General features: G+C 41.6%; 1 protein-coding gene across 1 annotated transcript in view; it reads right to left on the bottom strand.

Annotated features, from left to right (window-relative positions):
- Positions 1 to 20,591, bottom strand: part of LOC132792916 (zinc finger protein 423 homolog) — a 38,196-nt gene extending 17,605 nt beyond the window's left edge. Inside the window, 3 exon segments of the mRNA XM_060802453.1 lie at positions 6,445 to 6,630; positions 14,542 to 14,937; positions 20,506 to 20,591. Of these exon segments, the coding sequence (XP_060658436.1) occupies positions 6,445 to 6,630; positions 14,542 to 14,937; positions 20,506 to 20,548 (625 nt within the window). The 5' untranslated portion in view covers positions 20,549 to 20,591.
- Between the last annotated feature and the right edge of the window lie 675 nt (positions 20,592 to 21,266).

Raw genomic sequence — 21,266 nt, 5'->3', positions numbered from 1 at the left:
AAATGCTGCACAGTTGGATGCCAGAGCTAATAACAAGTGACAATGCTCAAGAATGGTTTTATGAATTTGTCAATCTTCAGCTGACACTCGAAATAATTATAGGAAGGTGGATTGAGACACAATTTAATGTTTAATAAATAGTTGGCAATGAAAAGATATGGGCTATCAGCACTTTATAGAGGGTTAATTATGTATGTTAAAGGATTTCCTAAATAAAGTCTGAAGTTGAGTTTAATAACTTCAAAGTAGCCTTGACAGAGGGAGCTTGTATTATTATATTTTCCTGACATTCCTAATTTAAAGATTTGGCCACAAAGAGTGAATATAATTTTAATATGAGTGCAGCTTACTTTGTAAATTTTGAAGATGGGTCTAATTAAAAACTCATCTTTTTCGGACTTAACCAATATGTTATATCAACAAATCAATGTTATTCATTGAAGAGACATACTTTACACTTTTACAACATATTGATTATTATTATTGATTATTTATGTACATATAAGAAACTTAGAATTCAATCCAGGGCCACAAAGAGGCTCAGGTACAACAGTCCTTGCGATTAATACTTTTGATATATTATAATGTACTGATTACAATATACATATACTACTATGTTTGATATTAGATATTAGATGGAAGTTTAATAAAATTAGTTTTTTAGTTAACGAATTATATTATATTGTTTATTATATTATATTAAATTATATTATACTATATATTATATATTAAAATGATTCCCATTTGAATTCATCACAAAGGTGAATAGGTTTTGAACACACATTTTCACATTAATCTTGGAAATATAATATATATTTATTATTTATATTATTAATTATGTTATGAATTCGAAGTTCCCAATCAAAAAATCTTTTCTACCGATTTCAAAGAGAGGCTCATTTGATTTATCCTAATTAGTTTGCTGATAATACACCCAAACTATTTATTTATTATGCTTTATGGTTATAGTCTTCTATAAAGTGAACTTTGTTAATTTTAATATATTTTAAATCTGTGCTGTCACAATGATAAATAGAAGAAAAGCACTGTTACATCTTCATAAGTCAGGTAAGTCACCCTCAAACTACAGAAGAAAAGATATGTGGGCATCATCATCCCCAACGCGAGAAATAATGCGAGACAAGCGAAAGATTTATGCAAGAATCAGCTGAAGCGAGAGCCCATAACAATACGTCCAAATTAAATCCTTTAAGGCCAAAAATGCGTGGCAACATTTCAGCGCGTATTTCATTTAAATTACCAAGAATTTATCTTCGAATAAAGCGAAGAGAGAATGAAGGAAGGAGGAATATGCGTATACGCAAATGTGTAAGTGCGGAAGCAGGTTGAATACTGAAGGTAGTCACTGTGAGTGTGAGTGTGCGAAAGAGAGGAAGAGCCAGAGTGAGAGTGAGAGGGAGAGAGAGAGCGAGAGCACTCCCAGGGGAGAGGGACGCGCGAAATTGTGCCTTGGAGTCGCATAAGACGTGCAACGGCGAAAGTGGCACCAAAAGTATGCACATGGGAGCCACCAAGAGGCGGGTGTGGGACTGATGGGAGGGCACACAACCAATTGCCACCACGGTCTGGCCTCAAGCATGCTCCAAGTGTGTGTTTCTGTTTGTGTGTGTGTGTCGTAAAATGTTTGCCGAGTTTTTATGCGAAATGAAAACGTCTTTCGCGAAAAGAAGAATCAACAACTTTGACCAGCGGAAGAGGAGGAGGAGGAGGAGAAGGAAGAGGAAGAGGGGACACTGTCCGACAGCTTCTGCTGCTGCTGCTCCACAGAGAGACAGAAAACTTGCCGAGGCAACACCTAACGCACATAAATCATGCAAAAGGTGGCAACTGAATGCAGCAGCAGCAACAACATCCTCACAATGTTGTTGGGGCGTGTCATAACTTTGGCTTGGCTTCGCCGACTCCTTTGGGCTGGGGGATTGGCTTTGGCCCAGCCAAAGGACTCGCGGGAAACAGTCGAGAAGAGACAACGAGACGAAGGTGAAGGCGAAGACGAAGACGAAGGCGGAGGCGGAGGCGTCTCTGTTTTGCTCTCGAAAAACTTGTAAAGAAATTGCAAAAAAAGAAACTCGAAACAATGCGCTGCGGTGTCCACAATCTGTCCGCCAGCTGCAGCTGACAAGGCGCCAACTGCAGCTCCTCTCTCTACTCTCTCGTCTCTCCCCAACCATATTTTCTTATTCCCAACTCAAGTCAACCGTGAGAGATAGAGCGGAGCAACTTTTCTGCATTTGTTTAGCTTTGGTGTCAAGGTGTTTTCACACTTGAGATTTGCAAAACTTGTGCGCATATTATTTATGGAGCAGCCCAAGATATAGATATAGATATAGATATTGTGTATACTAGTTTTGTAGTGTAGAGCTATCAAACTTATTATATAGATGATGCGTGTTGACCCAATTACATGACGCTGCTTAAGCGGCACATTGACAGATCTTTACGGAAACGTGATCTTGGCCCTTTGACAGCTGTTTGTGTGTGTGGCTCATTTTGGTCAGACTGTGAGATAGAAGAGCGGTTCATTAACCGGACCAGTTTTCCACCAGAGTGAAAGAGATCTCAATCTAAAGCAATTTGTGGTCATTTCTTGAGAAAGCAACGGACTTGAACTTAACATTAACAAGCTGCCAAACACTGTGAGAATTGGCACTTTAAGCCAACATCTTCAACCTAAAAAGATAACTTCTCAAAGTGCGTTAGTCGCGAGTGCGTGATTAAGCGATACCCTCTACATACTCTATCCTCTATATAATACTGGATTATACAAACTCATTCTATTCATTAAGAATTTTTAATAATTGTATCAAATAATGAATTATTTAAAAAAATGTTGTGTACTGTAAACCAAAAAAAGAACTTTTGCTTCTCTATAGACCTTCTATTAAAAACTGATTGTAGCCAGTTTCAAGGATTTTAATAATATTTTTCACTGCACTTATTAATTCTAGATTATATACAAAACAATCTAACAGAAGAGCAGGAAAAGCAGATGAATTTATTTGTAATCATTTTAGAAAATAATCTTACTTAAAGTGTAAACCAAAAAGGATTGCAGTTTCTCTACAAAATTTGCTTAATTTTATAAGGTTTGTTCAAAATTTTTTTTGTAATAATATTGATTACAATAACAATTAATAATGATTAACACTAAAAAATTATCCGAAGAAACTTCGTAAGAAAAGAAGTACATTTGAGGAGAAGCTGCAAAACTTTTTGGTTTACAAAGTAATATAAATACCAAAAGTTCATCATTATACGAAAAGAATCCACGAATAGACTATTGTAAAACCGTTTATAGTTTCTTCAAATAATTTGGAATTTATTATTAATATAAGTTTATTTTAAATAATAATACTAAATACCAATTAGTTTGTCATTATATCCGAAAACATATACTGATAATATAAAAGAATTGATACTCCTACAAAGATTTTATAAATAGTATTTATTTTCAAAAATGTTACTAAATAGTAAAAAACGGAAATATGAGATTTGTATAAGTTCCTACAAGCTTATATGGAGTTAATTTAGCAGAACTTATTTTATTTAATTTGTACCTCACTAAAAGCGCGAAAAAAAGTACAACTTTAGATAGACTTTAGTTTTTATTATTTCGCTCTTAAAGTTTTGCTTATATTATTTCAAGCCTTCATTCTGTTTTAAAGCTTAATTGGAATAAAATTTAAAAAGTTGTGTTGTTGCTTAGCATCGTCTCTTAACAACAGGGTATTTGCGAAGCCCATCGCTTTGCCCCTTTAAGCGGAGACAGCAATTATTTATGGTCTTAGACGTGGACATGTGAGGCGCTTTTGCAGTTTGTCAGTTGTTGTTGTTGTTGTTTTTGTTTCACTTGTTTAGTTGTTTGTCTTGTAAGACAAATGTGTAATTAATTGCGTCGCATCAAAAGGAAACTTGGAACGGAACTAACTAACTATTTGCATACTCCATGTCACTTTTAAAAACATGCAAACTACTTGAACTCTCATCCTCCATTGCCAATCCAAAACACTTTCCGCTTCTCGTACACGTGCTATTAATAAATCAAAAGGACAAGCTAAGAATTCAACTCAAGTCCGGGGCGGAAGTCCAAGCGAAAGGCAAAGCCGAAGGCAAAGGAATACAAATGAAATGAAGTGACTTGGGCTAAACTTTTGACAAAGCGTCCAAGGATATGCCCTAGAATCCACTTCCACATCTTCGCGATGCTTTCGACTGTCTGCGACTGCAACTAATTGCATTTCATAGCATACATTTAGGCGCTGCAGCTGCTGCACTTCTCAATTTCTTCAAATCACACCGCAAGGCAGTAAAACGTTTCAAAATTGTTACCAAATAGCCTTGGAGCCAGCGAGATTTCCATGGAGTCAAAGCCAAAGCCAACAACAGACACACACACACTCACACACAAGAGCCACAGATTCCTCGAAAGGCGGCAACAAATGAAAAGAAGGCGGCAAGCAACTCAACCCTTGTGGGAGAATGAGGAGGTAAAACACTGCCCGAGTGTTGAGTGCTATGCAGTAGCTTAACTAAGTGTATACACCGAAAGAAATAGTAGACTAACAAAACATTCAGCAAATTAATTTAAAGCAAGGCAGCTTTTTTAAAGTATTCCACAATAAGTAACTAATTGTAAAGAAATTTACATTTTTAATTTACTAATGTATTTATATTTTTCATTATTTTTTTTTGCTGCGAAATATCTGCTTAAGAAATGCATCATCTTTAATATGTGAACTGTAAATTTCAATATTTTGTAAGTTCTTAAATAGATTGCGTTGTGATTTCATATGATAGGACAAGAAATGTCTGTTTTAAACAATAACAAACTATAAATTGTTGTTATCATGATTTTACAAAGTTTTATTTTATATTATTTGCCATATGTGTATATAACATAATTACGAATGTCTATTCCTAAGCGTTTTAATCGCTTTGTTCTGAATATAAGACAGCACCTTAAAAGTTTAATTTCTATTAAACATTTGGTAGTTTACATTTATGCGGATAGACACAAAGAAAGTTGTATTCAGAAGTAGGCCTGGTATTTTGCATATAATCAAATTTTTCACACTTGGTTTGTTTCATTAAAACATAAATTGAAAATGATGCACACAATTTTAGATTATGCATACAAAGTTTAGTATCAATTGTTAAATAATATAAAAACATGCCAAGTCCGAAGAATTCTTATAACCACACTCTTAAAGTATTCCTTTTATATACAGAAATAACTTAGAAAGTAAGTTATTAGTTGAATAAACAAAGAATATATCGAAATGTGTTATCGATTAATTTAGTGTTGTAAAACACGAATAATTAGGCCTTTAGTATATTTTTCGAAGTATTAAGTTAGCAGTATGACGAATGGCAAAGAAAAAGAGGCTACCGAAAAATCAAGTCGGAAAATAAAATGAAATAATGAATATTTTATGGTAAACTCAATAGCATTTCGCTCAGTGAAGTTCTAGCAAAGCATAAGAATAGCCAGTGAAGGCATCAAAGCAATGCCAGCTCAGTCAACCGAGTTGAGTGTGAATGAATGTATATGAATGTGCGAGAGTGAATGTGAATGTGAATGTGAATGTGAGTGGGAAGGTGGCTGAGGATGCCAATGTGAATGGGCAGAAGGAGTAGGAGACTAACAGACGCTCATGGCAGACGCTGGGCAAGGACCACAAAAAGTACAAGCAAAAGGAAGTCTGCGGAAAACAAAAACAAAGAAGTAAAAAAAAACAACAACAAGAAAGAAAGGAAAGGAAGTGCTGAAGTGGAGGCAAGTGGGAGGTGATGATGGCGGAAAACACCACAAAACGAAACAAATAACACAGAAAAAGCATACGAAATGGCACTAGAGAGAAATGTGGCAAGCTGTGCGGCAGCAGGGGCATCACTGGGGCAGCGTAAGGAAGTAAGAGAATGGAGGGTAGGGTAGGGAGAGGTAGGGTCATATTGTGGCCATAGCTCATGATGCTAGCCAAGTTGCTGTCCCTCTGTTCGACGGCTCGTAAATGGCAACGACGATGTATGTGGTGAAAGTGAAGTGGCAGCTTGCCACAGCGACTCGACTGTGGCGACTCGGTTCCGAGTGAGATACAGATACAGAGAGTCGGAGTCGGAGTCAGAGACGGAGTCTGCTTGGTGTTGATTGCTGTTTGGGGTTTTTAAAACGTAGTTAGGCCATGGGCCAAGGGGGCGGCGGCAGCTTGTGGAACGACACCCGCGGCTCAGGTGTAGAGCACCCTGGAGTGTCGTCTCCGTCAGCCATATAACACCCCATACGGCAATTTTCAATGGTTATAGCTAGGCAAGCGAAGGCAACGTTGCCACATTGTGGGGCACGCAGAGCCACTTGCTTGCTTTCATATGTGACAAATGGATCAGGATCAAACAGAGAAAAAAGGAGAGACGGAAAGAACTCACCTGAGTAGAAGCTGTCCAGACTGTGCAGTTCCTCATCGTCATCGTCGTCGTCGTCGTCATCGTCATCGTAATCCTCCTCGCCACTGAGGCTGAGCATCTCATCCACATCCTCCTCAATGTCATCCGCATCCTCTGAATCCATCTTCTCTTTCTCATTCTCCTTCTCGGCATCCTTGAGCTTGTTGCCTGCAAGTTGAAGACGGAGACATAGTTAGTTTTTGGTTGCAACATCGCTGTGGCTGTGGCACGTTCCAAACACAGCCGCTGGCTGCGTTGCCATTGCCAGCGCCATCGCCATCGCTAGTGCCGAAGCTGCATGCCACGTGGTCCCCAGTTGCAAGGAATTTTGATTATGCTAAGCCCCTGGGTGCCATAATTCCATGCCCAAGCATAGCCCAGCTGACCCCTGACCCCAACTCCCCATCTACCGTTCCTCTCTCTCCCTTCACATTTCCTTCCTCTGCCTTTCAGGTTTGGTCTTAAGAGCAACTTAAGAGCGCCATTCCGTTGTGCGCAGGCTCAACAGAGTCCTTTGAATGCTTGTTAAGAGCGCCGCTTGTTTTGGTTTTAACTTCACTCCTCTCTCTCACTCTCTCTCTCGCTCTTTTGTTCTTGCTCTTCCTCTTCCGTTCTTTGGCTAAATGAAACAGCTGTTTAGCCAACTCAGGCACGTGTCCTCGCCTCAAGTTTGCGTCTTGCTTGGGCTTCAATCCGTCTGCGTCTTCAGAGTGGAATGCGTAAATGTCGTTGCATTACTCATACGCCGCGTACAACGTTCCTTTCTCTGCACATTCCGTTGTCTTGAGTCTATAGCTATTTATTTGTGAGTGGGTGAGATATCAGACTGTCAGTGCTTGGGTAAATTTCTCAGTTTGCAACTCTTGAGCGTCTGCCTTTATGCTCAGTTGTTAAGTTTGCACTGCAAACAAATCTATTGAAATCTTCTAATATTCTAACATTTGGGAAGTATTTTAGCGTATTTATATTATTAGCTTTCTTAAACGGAGACTATATATTTTGAACTTTAATGCTCAAGATCCAATACAAAGAGAAGCATTTTGCTTAGCGCACCTAGAATGTCTGCTGTTTTATTAATCTTTCCAATTAATGTATTTGTTGATATAAATTGCTCATTTAATTATGCAGCTCAGGCAAAAATAATTCTTGGTCTATCAACCATAAACCATAAGTCAATATACCGACAAAAGCTACAAGAAGAAACTTCAGTTGGAATATATACTAAAGCAGAATAAATACTAAAATTAGTGCGATACAGAAATTAATAATAACTTCGTTTGAAGAAGTTATCATCAGATCAGGTAATGCAAAATTTTGTAAGTTATGAAACCAAGTTAAATTAAGTTAACCAAATTCAATGTACTGTAAAAGATATAATATATTTTAGATATATATTTGTACGCCTGTCTCTCAATCTATAAGTTCGTATTAATATCTATACATCTACTTATTACTCATTTTTAGAAAATATATATAGTTGAGTTTAGTTCTCAGATTAACTGAACCACGCTTGTTTTCATATGCTTTATAAAAAATACAATCAAAAATAAAATAGGTATATAGATGGATATGTTAACTTTATCTTTATCTCTCAATCGAGACACATAGCTATCTTAAATCTATATATCTGCTGATCTATAAATTCGAGCGTCTTTCCATTAGTAAATTGACATAACATTCGAATGATTTCAAGCTCTTTTCTATCAGGCCTTGGCTCTATGGATCTAATGAAGCCCAGATAAGTTCATTAAGTAGATCCTAATGAAACTCAAACTCAACTCGTAAACCACAAACACACACATGGATAGATAGATACTTTGGCTTTCGTTTTTATTAGTTTCTAATGACAAAATGAAATTTGCGTGGCAAGGCTCTAAAAAACTACACAACTGCGAGTCAAAGCCATCAGCATCAGCATCGTCATTGGAATGCGCAACATTCTAAGCGCGAACATTTGGGGGCCTTTCTTTGATGGCTACGGCAATGATGAGGAGCAGCGACGTCAAATGGTGGCGACGTTTTCACGATGTGCTTTTATTCCACTTTGCATACGCGCTCGCTATGAGCAAAAGAACGCAGGGTGGGGAGGAGACGTGAGAGGGGGAGATCCCTTGGTCTGGGGGTCATAGAAAACAGCGAATGATGCCACACGTCCAATAATCCTTGTCCTGCAACTGGGGAATACTTCATCAGCGGAAACAAAATTTTACGAATTTCTCGCTCAGTGCGTGCGTGTGTGTGTGTGTGTGCTTGTGGCATGTAGCATGTAGCTGTTGCACGTGCGCCAGACGCCATCTAGCGGCCGGCAACGCAACCACACGGACAAGTTTTAACATGCCAAAAACGCAATGCAAGTGCAACAACGTTCCGTCTGGCGACGGGGGCAAATGGCGACTTTTGACACGCCGCTGCAAGCCCCGCTGTGTCCTGTGCCCCACTTCCTCCCCATCTCTCTCGCCTGCTCTCTCGTTTCTCGCTCCCCCTCTCTGATGATGATTATTCAACATGCGCTCTATAGGGAGCCGTATGGCCGTGTCCCCTGTATACCCTCACTCCATCCTCCCATCCTGCCTTCCTTCCCCTGTCCCTCTCTCTATACAGCCGCTGTCTTCGTTGGTAGCCATTTCTCCAACTCTCTTTCTAGCCATCGCTGTAGCTGCCTCGCTCTAGCACTTTGTGGCATACTGTGAAATTGGCTTTCGTCGAATTGTTGCTTTGAGTTTTGCAAATTTTTCGACTCCACACACCGACGCTCATTGCGCTTTTATGGGTGGATGGGAGGGGTGGCGAAGAGGGCAGATGGGAGGGGAATAGTGAGGCAGGTCTGGTTGCATTCATCAGCAGCATCGACAGGCGCCCAGGCTAATTTTATGACTCGCATCTTGCGCGTTCGTCATGTTAATAAAGCCAGCTCCACATGTGAGACTGCATGTGTGTGTGTGTGTGGCTGTGCTACTGTATGTGTGTGTGTGTGTGGCTCATAAATCGAACGAAATTTGCATATGATGGCAGCGCCATCTTGTGGCCATTAGACACAGCGCGTTTTTATGGTTGCTGCCCGAGCGCTTTGATGTTCGCTGCAATTGACGTTTGCTCCTGCTGATTATGCTCGGCTGCTTTGGTATGTGCCACGCCCATACGTGACTGCAGTCGCCTACCCCAACAAGCAGACCACTCGCGCAGATTTCCCAAAGCGACGCCTACGACAGCAGCAACAACAGCAGCAACAACAATAACAACCGAAACGGAAGCTGAGTTGAGTCGAGTCCAGTAACAGTAACAGCAACAACAACAACAACGACTTACTAACGGGACTTGGACACTGCATTGAGAACGACGCGCTTCAGCACAGGAGTCCATCCACACTGCGCCAGCGTAGCATTCCCAAGAGAACAGCCGAAGCGCCCGCCGACAGCCGACTGCCGATTCCCACTGGGAGCTAGAGTCAGAGTCTGAGAGACAGAGAAGGAGCTACAGCGACAGCCACAGCCACAAAGACACAGCAAGAGCGGGACAGAGCGAGAGGGAGAGAGGTAGATAGACACTCTCAAAGCGACGTTGGCGCTCTTAATTCGATTCGTTTGCTTGTGCCGACGCGACGTCTCCAGCTGCTTCTGCTGGTGCTGTTCCTTTGCCTCATGGTCACCACCCATACTCCAACCACTACCCTTTCGCCTCCTCGGGGAATTGTTGCGCAAATGCTTTTTGTGTGTTTCTGTTTGAAAATTATTGCAAGCAAAATAAAAAGGCAAATGCCAAACGATGTGCACAAATACATATACGAATAGATTATACAGATATACTACATGTTGTATGTATATAAATAAGTACAATAATAAAACGGAATGTAATCGAAACCAGTAGGTGCCTAGGGGAACACATTGGGTGCGAGGGGGGAACACTAGAGGGACCCAAAGATGTCTCTGATGCAATTAACAGGCGATAAATGACTTATGCAGGCAGCGCACAAAACAGAGCTATAAGTTTGACACTGACCACAAAAGTGGTGGTGCGCCGATAAATATCTTATCGATATGTACTCAAAATCAATCTTGTTCGCGATCTGGTATGTAAACTCGATAGCCGCTTTGTGATAATTAAAATCATTTCAGTTTAACAATTTGTTACGAAATTTTGTTGCTAATCTTGAATTTAATCAATATTTGTTTACAATTATGCACAATTATAAGCAATATCGATTTTTTATTTTGTTACAATGATTAATCAATGTCGGAGCTTGTGGCGCCACCTGACCCCATTACAATTTCTCATATAATATAATTTATCAAAATTTCAGATACTATTCCACACACACATACACTCATGCACACACGTGGAGTGCATGCAATTCCCTAATCAAAGTCAACTGAAAGCAATGAAGTTTTGTCATAAAATTTTACGCACCTTTCGTGCTTCCCACGGGTACCTCTCATTCACCTTTGCCGTCTCGTCTCTTTCTTGTGCCTTGCACCTGGTAATTTTACATTACATCCACAGACACACACACACACACACACACACACACACTCAAAGAGAGAAAGAGTGAAGCTGTGAGGGGATAGGATACGGAGGAGACATGGAGAACGAGATGATAACTCACTTTTGTTTCATTTTTCGATACACAACGGAATAATAATGGCAAAATGAGCAACTTCGCTATGCAACAAGAAGATGTCTCGGTCTCGGTCTCAAGATGCTCCCCAATGAGCATACCAATAAACATGCTATACACACACTCACACACATACATACACACACACACTTACGTATTTACATTCACACATTTACTCCTACTGTGTCGTCCCCTTACACTCAACTGCTCCTCGTCTCTCTCTCTCGCCTCGTATATGGCAATGTATAATTTTTATTCGCACCCAGGTTGCTCCCCACGGATATGTCATCGTCTCCTGCACACACACACGCACACTCACACACGGGCCACCACCCAATCCGCCCACCTCGTCCCAGCAGTGACAAGCGAGGCCCAATGTTCGAGTGTGCAGCCACATAACCGAAATATTGCAACATAAAACTTTACACAAATATAATCTATAAGCAGAAAAACTCATATTAATGTCATAGCATATGAAAGAGACAGCCAAAGAGAGAGAGAGAGAGATAGCGAGAGAGAGAGAGAGAAAGAGACAGAGTGCGAGTGTATTATAGAAATAGCCTTGGATAGCAAACGCCACAAGTTCGAGTCTGAGTGTGACACTTTGGCGCTCGCTCAGGCGCACAGTGGTGCAAAAGCAATAAAGACACTCTGTTCTAAACAAAAAATCAACAATAATTTTTTATTTAATTCATTTATAACAATAAATAATCAAACAATTTAGAATATTAAAAGTTAAATAGCAATAAAGAATGAAAACATATTTTGAATGCACAGAAAGTACAAAATTATTGCTGCAACTCTATTAAGGAATGGATAGAATTTCAGAAAATACTAAAATTATCTTTAGATAAAATTCTACAGAATATGTGATGGTAGAAATTTATCTTACCTAATTCTAACCTTTCAAAAAAGCTTCAAAGGAAAGTTAATAATAACTTGTAAACTTAATTGACAAAGAAGCTATTAAGTTTGATCTTTGAAATCATAAATTAATCTAAGTCTTTTAAATTAAATGAAAAGATTTTTAAAAGGTAATTAAGAAAATAATAAAGAAAATTAAGAAAATGTTTTTTTTTTAATCACATTGTAAGACTGATCAAAGAAACTCATATTTTACACATATAAATAAGTTCGGCAGTTCAATAAACGAAACTTCAATGTGCTATGTTTTTGTGACACTGTTCTGGGAATGTTGGTGGCCCAACTTGGGCCGTGTTGTTGATGCGCACAAAAGGGCCAATTCGTTCTCGCCGGGTTTCGCATGGCAGCAGCAGCAGCAACAACAACGACAACAAACACTGAGGCAGAAAGACAATTTTCGGATCCCCCAAACTTATCACAGCCTCTCGATTTCCCTTTAGAACATTATACAACACACTGGAGAGCTGTGGCAGTACGGGCCAAAGTGAGAGTCAGCGACAAGGGGGGTGCAAGCGGGCAGGTTCCATGGCTACAATGACAGTAAACGAGGCGACTGCGACGCAGCAGCAGCAGCAACAGTAGCAGCAGAGGACGCACTGCAGCAGTGTACTTGTCATATACAGAGAGCGAGAAAGAGAGAGCGAGAAGGAGAGAGAGAGAGCGGGAGCGTGTAGCTGCGCGCACTGGTGATAAAGTTTGGCCCTCCATAGTGCCGTTAGTGGGGGCTCGTGTTGTGCGAGTGAGGTTAAAACCGACTTAGCCAGCGCCACAAGCAAAACTTGAGCTCACAGGTACAGAAGCAAAAACAACAACAGCACCCAGACGTAGCACATGGCAGTGCTCGTCCAACTGCCTGCTGCATGCTCCCAAATGGTTGCTTGACTACAGGGCGAAGCATCCAAAAAGTGGGCGTGGGCGAGAGCGTGAGCGTGGGTTAGAGAGCGAGTCTAGTCTGATGATGATGATGTTCTGTGCCGCCGCTTGGCTTGTCTGCCGCTCCGCTGGGAATATGTCCCGGCAATGGCAGCGGCACATCCAGCGCCAACAGAGAAAAGAGCAACAAATAATGAACAAACACACACTTGCACTCACATATTGCATGCTTGTGTTGCTCGCTCTCTATGTGTGTGTGTGTGTGTGTCATCAGTTTGTGTTCTATTTAAACATGGCGCTTGCTTTATTATTGTTGGCCAAAGCTGCAGCAACAACAACAATAACAACAACAACAACAAGAACAAGAGCAGCCAGTCCAGTCATAACGAGCAGCGCTTTGAATCGATGGCTTTACACACCCAAGTGCCATAATCCAATGACGCACAGGAATATCAAATACAAGAGCAACACACACACACATTGCTCTGTGTTTGCGTGTGTGTGCGTGTATAAATGGGCGCATGTATGATGCCGCATGGACACATCAAACTTTATGCACCGACAACAGCAACAACAGTACTCGCAGCCTCCTAAAGTGGGAGTCAGTTCTGGCACAGGGTGACTCGACTACGCACACAAGAGTGTGCGAAATGTTGCCTACTTTTAAGCGCATCATTTTTAGGGCAACTTAATAAATATTATCCATAATTGATAACGCATAAGCTATTTTGCATTTACATTTTATAACTGACATCTTTACCGTGTTTAACTAATAATGCATTTAACCAAATTATATAAAAATATAACATTTGCTAGAATAAGTTATATTATAAATATGTGTTATCAAAAATTAAGATACCGAATGATTTGTTATCGTATTATATTAAACTCAATCTTAAGTTTTATTTTAGAAATATTTGAATAACGAATAACTTAAATTATTTTTAGAAAATCGAGAGACACTTGTATTTCAACAAATCACATAAAATTCAGAAATTCGGAATAATATTCTATCTTCTGTAAAAAGAGCAGCAAGATTTTTGTGTTTCACTTTTATTAAAGCAGAACTTGTATTTCAATTATTTTACGAGGTAAATCTCAAATATTTATAGCAATATCTATGAAGGCATAAATTGAAACATTTGGAAGCCAATTGACACCCTGTAAGTGCAACATTATCCAATTTACAGGATAGTTGCGCTCTTTTAAACCGTCACTAGTTGTGCAACTGTGGAGCTGAGCTGAGCTGACGCTGAGACAGAAGATGAAGATGAAGCTGAAGCTGAAGTTGGAGTAGCGAGTAAAAGAGGCACATCGACAGCAACAACAGCATTTGCTATTTATGAGACTGTCGAGAGTTATTAGCCGGACATGTCAATGCCTCGTGGGGAATGCCCCAAGACGATGACTTGGACTTCGGTTTGGACTTGGGCTTCGAAACGGGGGCGAACACTGTTCAAGATGTGTGTCTATGTTTTGCAAAGGGCTTTGGAGTTTGGGTGGCTGGGAGAGCAAGAGTTGCGAGCTGGAAATGGAAGGAGAAGGAGTCAGAAGCGGAGTCGTAGCCGTAGCCGGAATTTTGGGCTATTGGGCAACTCCGGTTGGCCGTTCATATCGCATATATCTTTTAGCAAAAGGCAATAAAATATGCAAATTGAAGTCAAACTTACCAGTGGCATCGCCACCGCTGGACCTCAACTTGCAGTGCCCATTGGCGTTGCCAGTGGCTGCAGCATCCCCAGGGTGTTGTAGTTCTTCTGTAGTTGCAGCTGCTGTGCCTGCTTTTGTTGTTGCTGTTGTTGTTATCGTTGCTGTCGCTGTAGTCTTGGCAACGGCGGCAGCTGTGGCATCATCAGCTGCTTGCTGCAAGCTTTCGAGCTGTGATTCATTGGGCTGCTCCTTTACAGTCTCGTTCTCATCGCCACTGAAGCCATCGTCCTCCTCCCCCTCCTCTTCGTCCTCTTCGTCTGCGCTAAATAGCTCCTCTTTGGGCTCCAGCAAGTCAGATGCCTTTGGGGTCTTTGTGACGCCATCTTCGCCAATCTGCTCCTCCTCCTTTTCGCCTACTGCAAGATGATGAAGTTCAAGATGGTCAATTAACGCAGTCACTTGCATAGGTAACTAACTACTTATTATATTGTATAAAACATTTCTTGTGTTGACTGAGTGATTGACTGTTGGAACTAACGACATTCAATCCTAGCGGTAAGAGCTAGGAGTTTGCAATTGTTGCTAAAATAGTTTACGATATTTGATTGACTGACTGATGGATTTGCTGATTGACTGATTGAACTATCAAGGTACAGCTCGATTAGTAAGAGCTACTTCAAATAATGTGATTGATCGGCTGACTGACTGATTGACTGATCGAAATATTAAGATATCACCCGACTGATAAGAAATAGGTGGCTTAATTTTGTAGGTAGCATACGATATTTTACTATATTTGATTCACTGACTTATTGATTGACTGACTGAATTACTGATTGAATGACTGACTGATTGAACTATCAAGATACAGCCTGTAAGAGCTGGTAAGTGCTAGGAGATTGAAAGTTGTTCACGACACAGAATGAGATATTTGATAATGTAATAAAAGGGATTTCAAAAATTCCTACTCTATGAAAACTTAAAACAGTAACGTTGGGTTGCAGCGCAGTACATTATCATACCCTGCTGTCACTTGCCTGCAGGGTATTCAAACGAATGGTCAATTGCCAAAAAAGAAAAAAAAACAGCGACTGCAACTGCGACTTCTCATTACTTAAGCAAGGGGTACTTCTTGTACCCAGCACATTCAGACTCGTACCCATGCTGGCACTCACACTCATACTCGAAGCCGCACTCATACCTATACTCATACTCATGCAGATTATGCTAAAGCACTCCCCGGGCGGCCATCGTGCCAAAAATTCTATTTACACGTTTTGTGTTTTATTGTTGGTGCTCGCTTCGTTTCCCGAGCTAAAGAAAACTGTTGCCAATAGCTCAAAACTCCAAAGTGTATGTGCGAGTGTATGGATCTGACTGTCTATGTGTGTGTGTGTGTGTGTGTGAGTGCTCGAGTGTGTTAGTGTGTCTCTGGCAAAAGCCGCACGTGATCGATGGCGCTCGCATGGCTGCTGCCAGTCTTGAGGGGGTCGTTGCCGTTGCCAAAACAACTGCCTTAAAAGTAATTGCAAGGGGTGCATCAGCAACAACAACAACAACAATAATAACAACAACAACAAGAAAAACAACGGCGAACGAAAAGCTCTACGAAATGAAAATGTGGAACATGTGTAATTGTGCAATTAAATTGAATTTTTCATAAATTTTTCGTTGCGAGAGTGAGTTGTGAGGTGCGAAAGACAAACAAACGTTGAGTTTTATGACTTTTGTGGAGCTCGGCGAGCCACAAGAGCCACATCATTCACTCGCCAAGTTGAGTATTTAAAAGAAACATGGATTCTACAAAGAGTTGAGCCAAATTAGTTTCGCGACATTGTTAATAAACTATTAGACTTGAATTAAATTCATATCATAGATAAAATATAACTTACTTTAAAAACTAAGTATTTACAAATAGGACTATTATATTATGGAAATAATAAATGCATACATAAAGCCTAAACAAATTAGAAATCATTCATGAAATAAAATTGTCCAACTAATTAAATTCTTAACTCTTGGTTGCTCAATAATATTACTATTTACTTCAAAATAGGCGTTTAATGAGATAATGTTTGATCTGAAGATGAAACATAAAGATGAAAATTAAAATTTTTGAAAATTTTCCTTATGAACAATTTTGAGATTTATTATTATAGTATATAATAAATAATATATAATAAAGTAAAGTATAACAAATATATATTATAGTTTTGAAACGAGGTCAGCTTAGAGCTCTGAAATGACACAGTTCCACAAAAATGGCGCTAAATGAGGGAGCAAATTTTTGTGTGGGTTGTATATACTACTATAAAATTAAATAATATTTTACAATGATTACAATCAAATATGTAATCTTCTATGAACTCTTAAGCATTTAATGCGAGTAAAACTGATCTCTAAACGCATACAGAAGTCTGCTGCAAAATGTGAATGATTTGAGCCTTCAGTAGTGTCAAGGATTCCAGGCATGGCTGGAGGGTGAGTGGACAAGTTGTGAAACTGGGAAGTTGGGAAGCAAAGCGGGGTGGGGCAGATTGGTGACCGCGGCGGTCGTCGGCAAGGTAACGGCTTAAAATATATGGGCAAAAGGACACGCCGGAATCACACCGCAAGGAATCGCCACGGAAATCAACATTATGCCAAGCCGGACGGACGATTGCCGGAGACTGCGACTGTTGCCTGGTCAACATCAACATAATGGAAACGTGGACGACTTGTGCTCCATGTTCTGATGCTGCTCGAGTATCGTGCGAGAACATTTGGTTATTATTTCCATATAAAAGGCCAGCGCCCCAAAACGAACGAACGAATGAACGGCGGCTATAAAAGAGCGCGAGCGAGCCACTTGAAAGTATGTGCGATATTTGTATGGCAAACAGATGGAAAGAGATGGCGAGTGCTGAATGGGTGCCTGCCAAGCAGTGGGAGTGAACGGAGTGGAATGAGGGAGGGGCGAGGGGGAAAACTGTGTGCCGTTTGCGGCGGAAGTGCCGCGTATTTTAAAATAAATGCGAGTGGAAGCGAATGGGGAGAAAGGCGAGAAGAATGTTGGCAAGCAGCGAGGGGATGGGGAGTGTGAGAACCAGTTATGGTCGTTAAAATTGTCGAAGCACCACAACAACAACAGCAATAACCACAACAAGAACAAACCCAACAACACAACGACGACGACGACGTCGGCGACCAAGTCAAGTTCTTTTTGTGCAAGGCAGCAAGCATGTGAATGGCTCTTTGTATGTGTGGATGTGTGTGTGTGTGTGTAAGCGCCCATATGTATGCAAGCGATTTTCATTTTTGTTTAAAGCCCCCCAGAGTGCATTTCGCACTCGGTCGCTGGCAATGCATGTGTGTGTGTGTGTGTTTGTGTGCGCAAGAGAGGGAGAGTATTGGTATGTGTGTGTGTGTGTGTGTGGAGCACAAGTGCCCGCATGTGTGTTTCTTACTTGTTTTTCGGCTATGGCATGTTTTTAAGCGTTTTACCCCAACCACCACCAAAAAGGTGCGCACTTGCCCTCCCCATCTCCCCCAGCTCCCCACAACCACTTACACACACATACAGTATAGAGAAGCAAATACGCGCACACACACACACACAGACATATTTGTAAACGTAATAATAAGCGTCGTCCCCTTTGACCCATCAATCCGTTGCCACTACCCCAATACCCGCCGCTTGCCACTTTTCCAGCTCCCAAATGGCTACTAAGCGTGTGTAGAGAGCGACGAGCGAGCAGGCGAACGAGCGTATGGAGCAAACCGAACGCTTTTGCAACGGGGGAGTGGGTGGCGAACGGGCGGGCGGGCTAAAAACAAAGCCAGCGCCACAGCCTGCAACTTTTATAATGGCATTGGCACACGGCGAACATACAACATACAACACACATACATGCATGCATGTGTCTGTGTGGGTGTATTAAAAAAATAATGAAATAACAAACCCGAAGGTGTTGTTAAAAGCGCCAACAATAAATTTCATCAATAGTTTGCGCGAAATGAAACAAAGTGAACAAAAAAAACAGTGAAACGAGCGACTGTAAAACAGATGGCAACTCTGAACAAAGTGCAATCGATAAATGTACGATCACAACTCGAGGTTGACCTTTGAGGACAAGACATATCGATAAACACAAAGTGAGCTTAGCGGTTGTTGGTGTATGAAGGAATTTCTTATTGTGCTGACAAAATGCGGCTGCTATAAAATTCCCGAGGGTTCGGCTCAACTCAATATTAGGATTTCAACGCCCACACCAAATCCATTTACCAAACTAGTTACCGCTAGACAACGCATACTTCGAGCCAATACACATGTACACAATATACATATACCATACATACTAGTATGCAGGTCTGTACATAACCTCACATCGCACATAGCCTATGTATGCCCAAAGTGCTTTCTGTTGGTGCTGCTGCTGCTGTTGCTATTTTGGCGCCGCGCTCTTTGCAATGTCATAGCAAATATTTTGCCAATACACTAGAGACGTGCACACGTTGACGACGACGGCAACAAGCCAGGGAAGTGGGGGACGCTCTGGAGCAGCAGCAGCCAACGAGCAACTTATGGCAGCCAGTCTGGCAAAAACTGTCGCAATCCTAAGCCTCGCCTCAGCAGCGGGAATTCTCTCGGCGTTCAATGCTGACGCTGACGACGTCAACTTCAATGTTGGCTGCGGCAGCGACGCCGTCGTCGATGGTTTTAAAGATTTGCCTGCACATTTTTGGTAGGTGAAAAGGAAACACAAACACATACATACATACATAGTTGGGCTCCAAAAAGCAAATCAAAGCAAATTTTGAAAAATGCGTGTTTTTGTTGTTGCTTGTCAATAAGCACGCACTAACACATGCATACACATGTCTTCTATGTATGCATGTTGTATGTAAGGGTATGTTTGTGTGTGCTGCCGCGTCAACGAATGAGAATCCCCCAGAGAATTGCGCATGTTTCGTTTGCCGTTGCTGTTGTCTGTTGCCTGCCGGCTGCGCTGCTCTGGCGCTGCGCTGCGCTGTGCTGTTCTGTTCTGTGCTGCCTTGCTGACTGACTGGCTGCCTTTGCTGCCTTGCTGCGCCAATGTCAATCCCTCGGGATTGGCCAGAGCCGTTGCCGACTCCCATGAGAAATACATGGCAATGGGTTTTCTGTGTTTTGTGCTTTTTTCGTACACACACACACACACAACGAACGAACAAATATGAGAGAGAAAGAGGGAGAGAGCGCCAAAGCACAACAAAAAGAGCAAAGCCAAAGTTCGCTTCGTTTTGTTGCTGTTGCTGTTGCTGCTGTTGTAGCTTTCATATACATTGGGGAAATTTTATGCCCGCTTCGCAGTGTGTGCATGTGCATATGTGTGTGTCTGTGTGTGTGTGTAAATTTGTGTGTGGCGCTGTCTTTGGGGGCTTCGATCCGGTTGCCAGTTACCGCCTCACATGTGCATTGGATTTATTGTCAATTTTATTTGTTATCATTGTTGTTGCTGTTTTTGTTGTTGCTGTTGTTGTTGAGTCTGCAGGTTGTGGCTGCGAGCGAGTTGCCTCTGTTTGCTGTTATTTACACTGACACAATTTGAAATTGTATTAAAAATTAACGGCACTTTGGTTGCCTTGGCTGCAACTCGACTGTTTTGTGTTGCAGTTGCAACATTGTAGTAGTAAAAGCTACCTTTTTGGGGTTTACCAGAACCGTTCAATGGTGCATGTTGCACCTCCCCTATCTCCTATCCCCTCACTCCCCTTCCCTCTCGACCCGTTAGGTGTAGTGTCTCCCCTGTGGCAAGTGCTGTCCAAAAACTGTGGCAGTGTCTCCCCATTTTGCACTTGTCACTCACTCATTTTGGCTACGAGTAGCAAACGCTCAATTCCCGTGGCACAACAGGCCATGCCCCAAATCAATCAAACACACTCGCACACACACACACACACACACATGTACTTGGAATCACTTGGGTCACTTAAGCAGCTTCCAGAGCTGGACTTGAACTTACGCTTCAAGAAGGCGCGAGGTTTTGCCTGTTTACGCCGCGACATGGCCAAAAACTGGATGCAGGATGCGGCAAGTCAAAAGTTCTTTCCTTTTTTTTATTTTTATTTTGCACAACTCTCACTTTGCACTACGTTTGAAGTGACGTGAAAAAGCGCGCCAAACACGTGGACATCAGCGGAGAAAAGTAAAAATTCGTTGCTGGGTCGCTCTAGACGATATCCTTGCGCCTGCAGCGTTCGCAACTGACTGAAACTTGCCTGTTGGCCCAATACAATCCTGGCATGCCACAACACAGTCGCCGAAGAGTGCGACGTCGAAGCTCTTAAACAAAATGGCAACGACGCAGCGAGAGAGAGCGCACAACAGCGAGAGACAGAGAGAGAGAGAGAGAGAGAAAGAGCAAGAGAGAGAGAGGAAATATGGGAGAAGCACAAACAAATGTCGTCACCCAACCAACCACCCAAAAATGAAATGGCAAAACAAAAAGCAAAGGGCAAAAATGTGCCGGTAAAAAGAAACTCAGCTGTAGACGAAGCTGAAGTGGAAGTGGCACAAGCAGTGGCAGTGGCAGTGGCAGAGGCAGGCAGCATTCCCCAGAGGGTTGATGCCGCAACATTCATCCCCTAGAGACTTGGCAGATTCGGGTGCACCAATCGGGTGCCCAGCCACATGCTGCGCCATTGCGCCGTAGGAGACGTCAATGCGACGCGGCTTGTTGCAATTACAAAAGTCAAGTCAATTATTTGTTGCCCCTGTTGCACG

Source organism: Drosophila nasuta, chromosome 3, assembly GCF_023558535.2.
Source record: "Drosophila nasuta strain 15112-1781.00 chromosome 3, ASM2355853v1, whole genome shotgun sequence".
NCBI classification, from domain to species: Eukaryota; Metazoa; Arthropoda; class Insecta; order Diptera; family Drosophilidae; genus Drosophila; species Drosophila nasuta.
The sequence above is the reverse complement of the archived record's forward strand: the minus strand, read 5'-3'. Positions and strand labels throughout refer to the sequence as shown.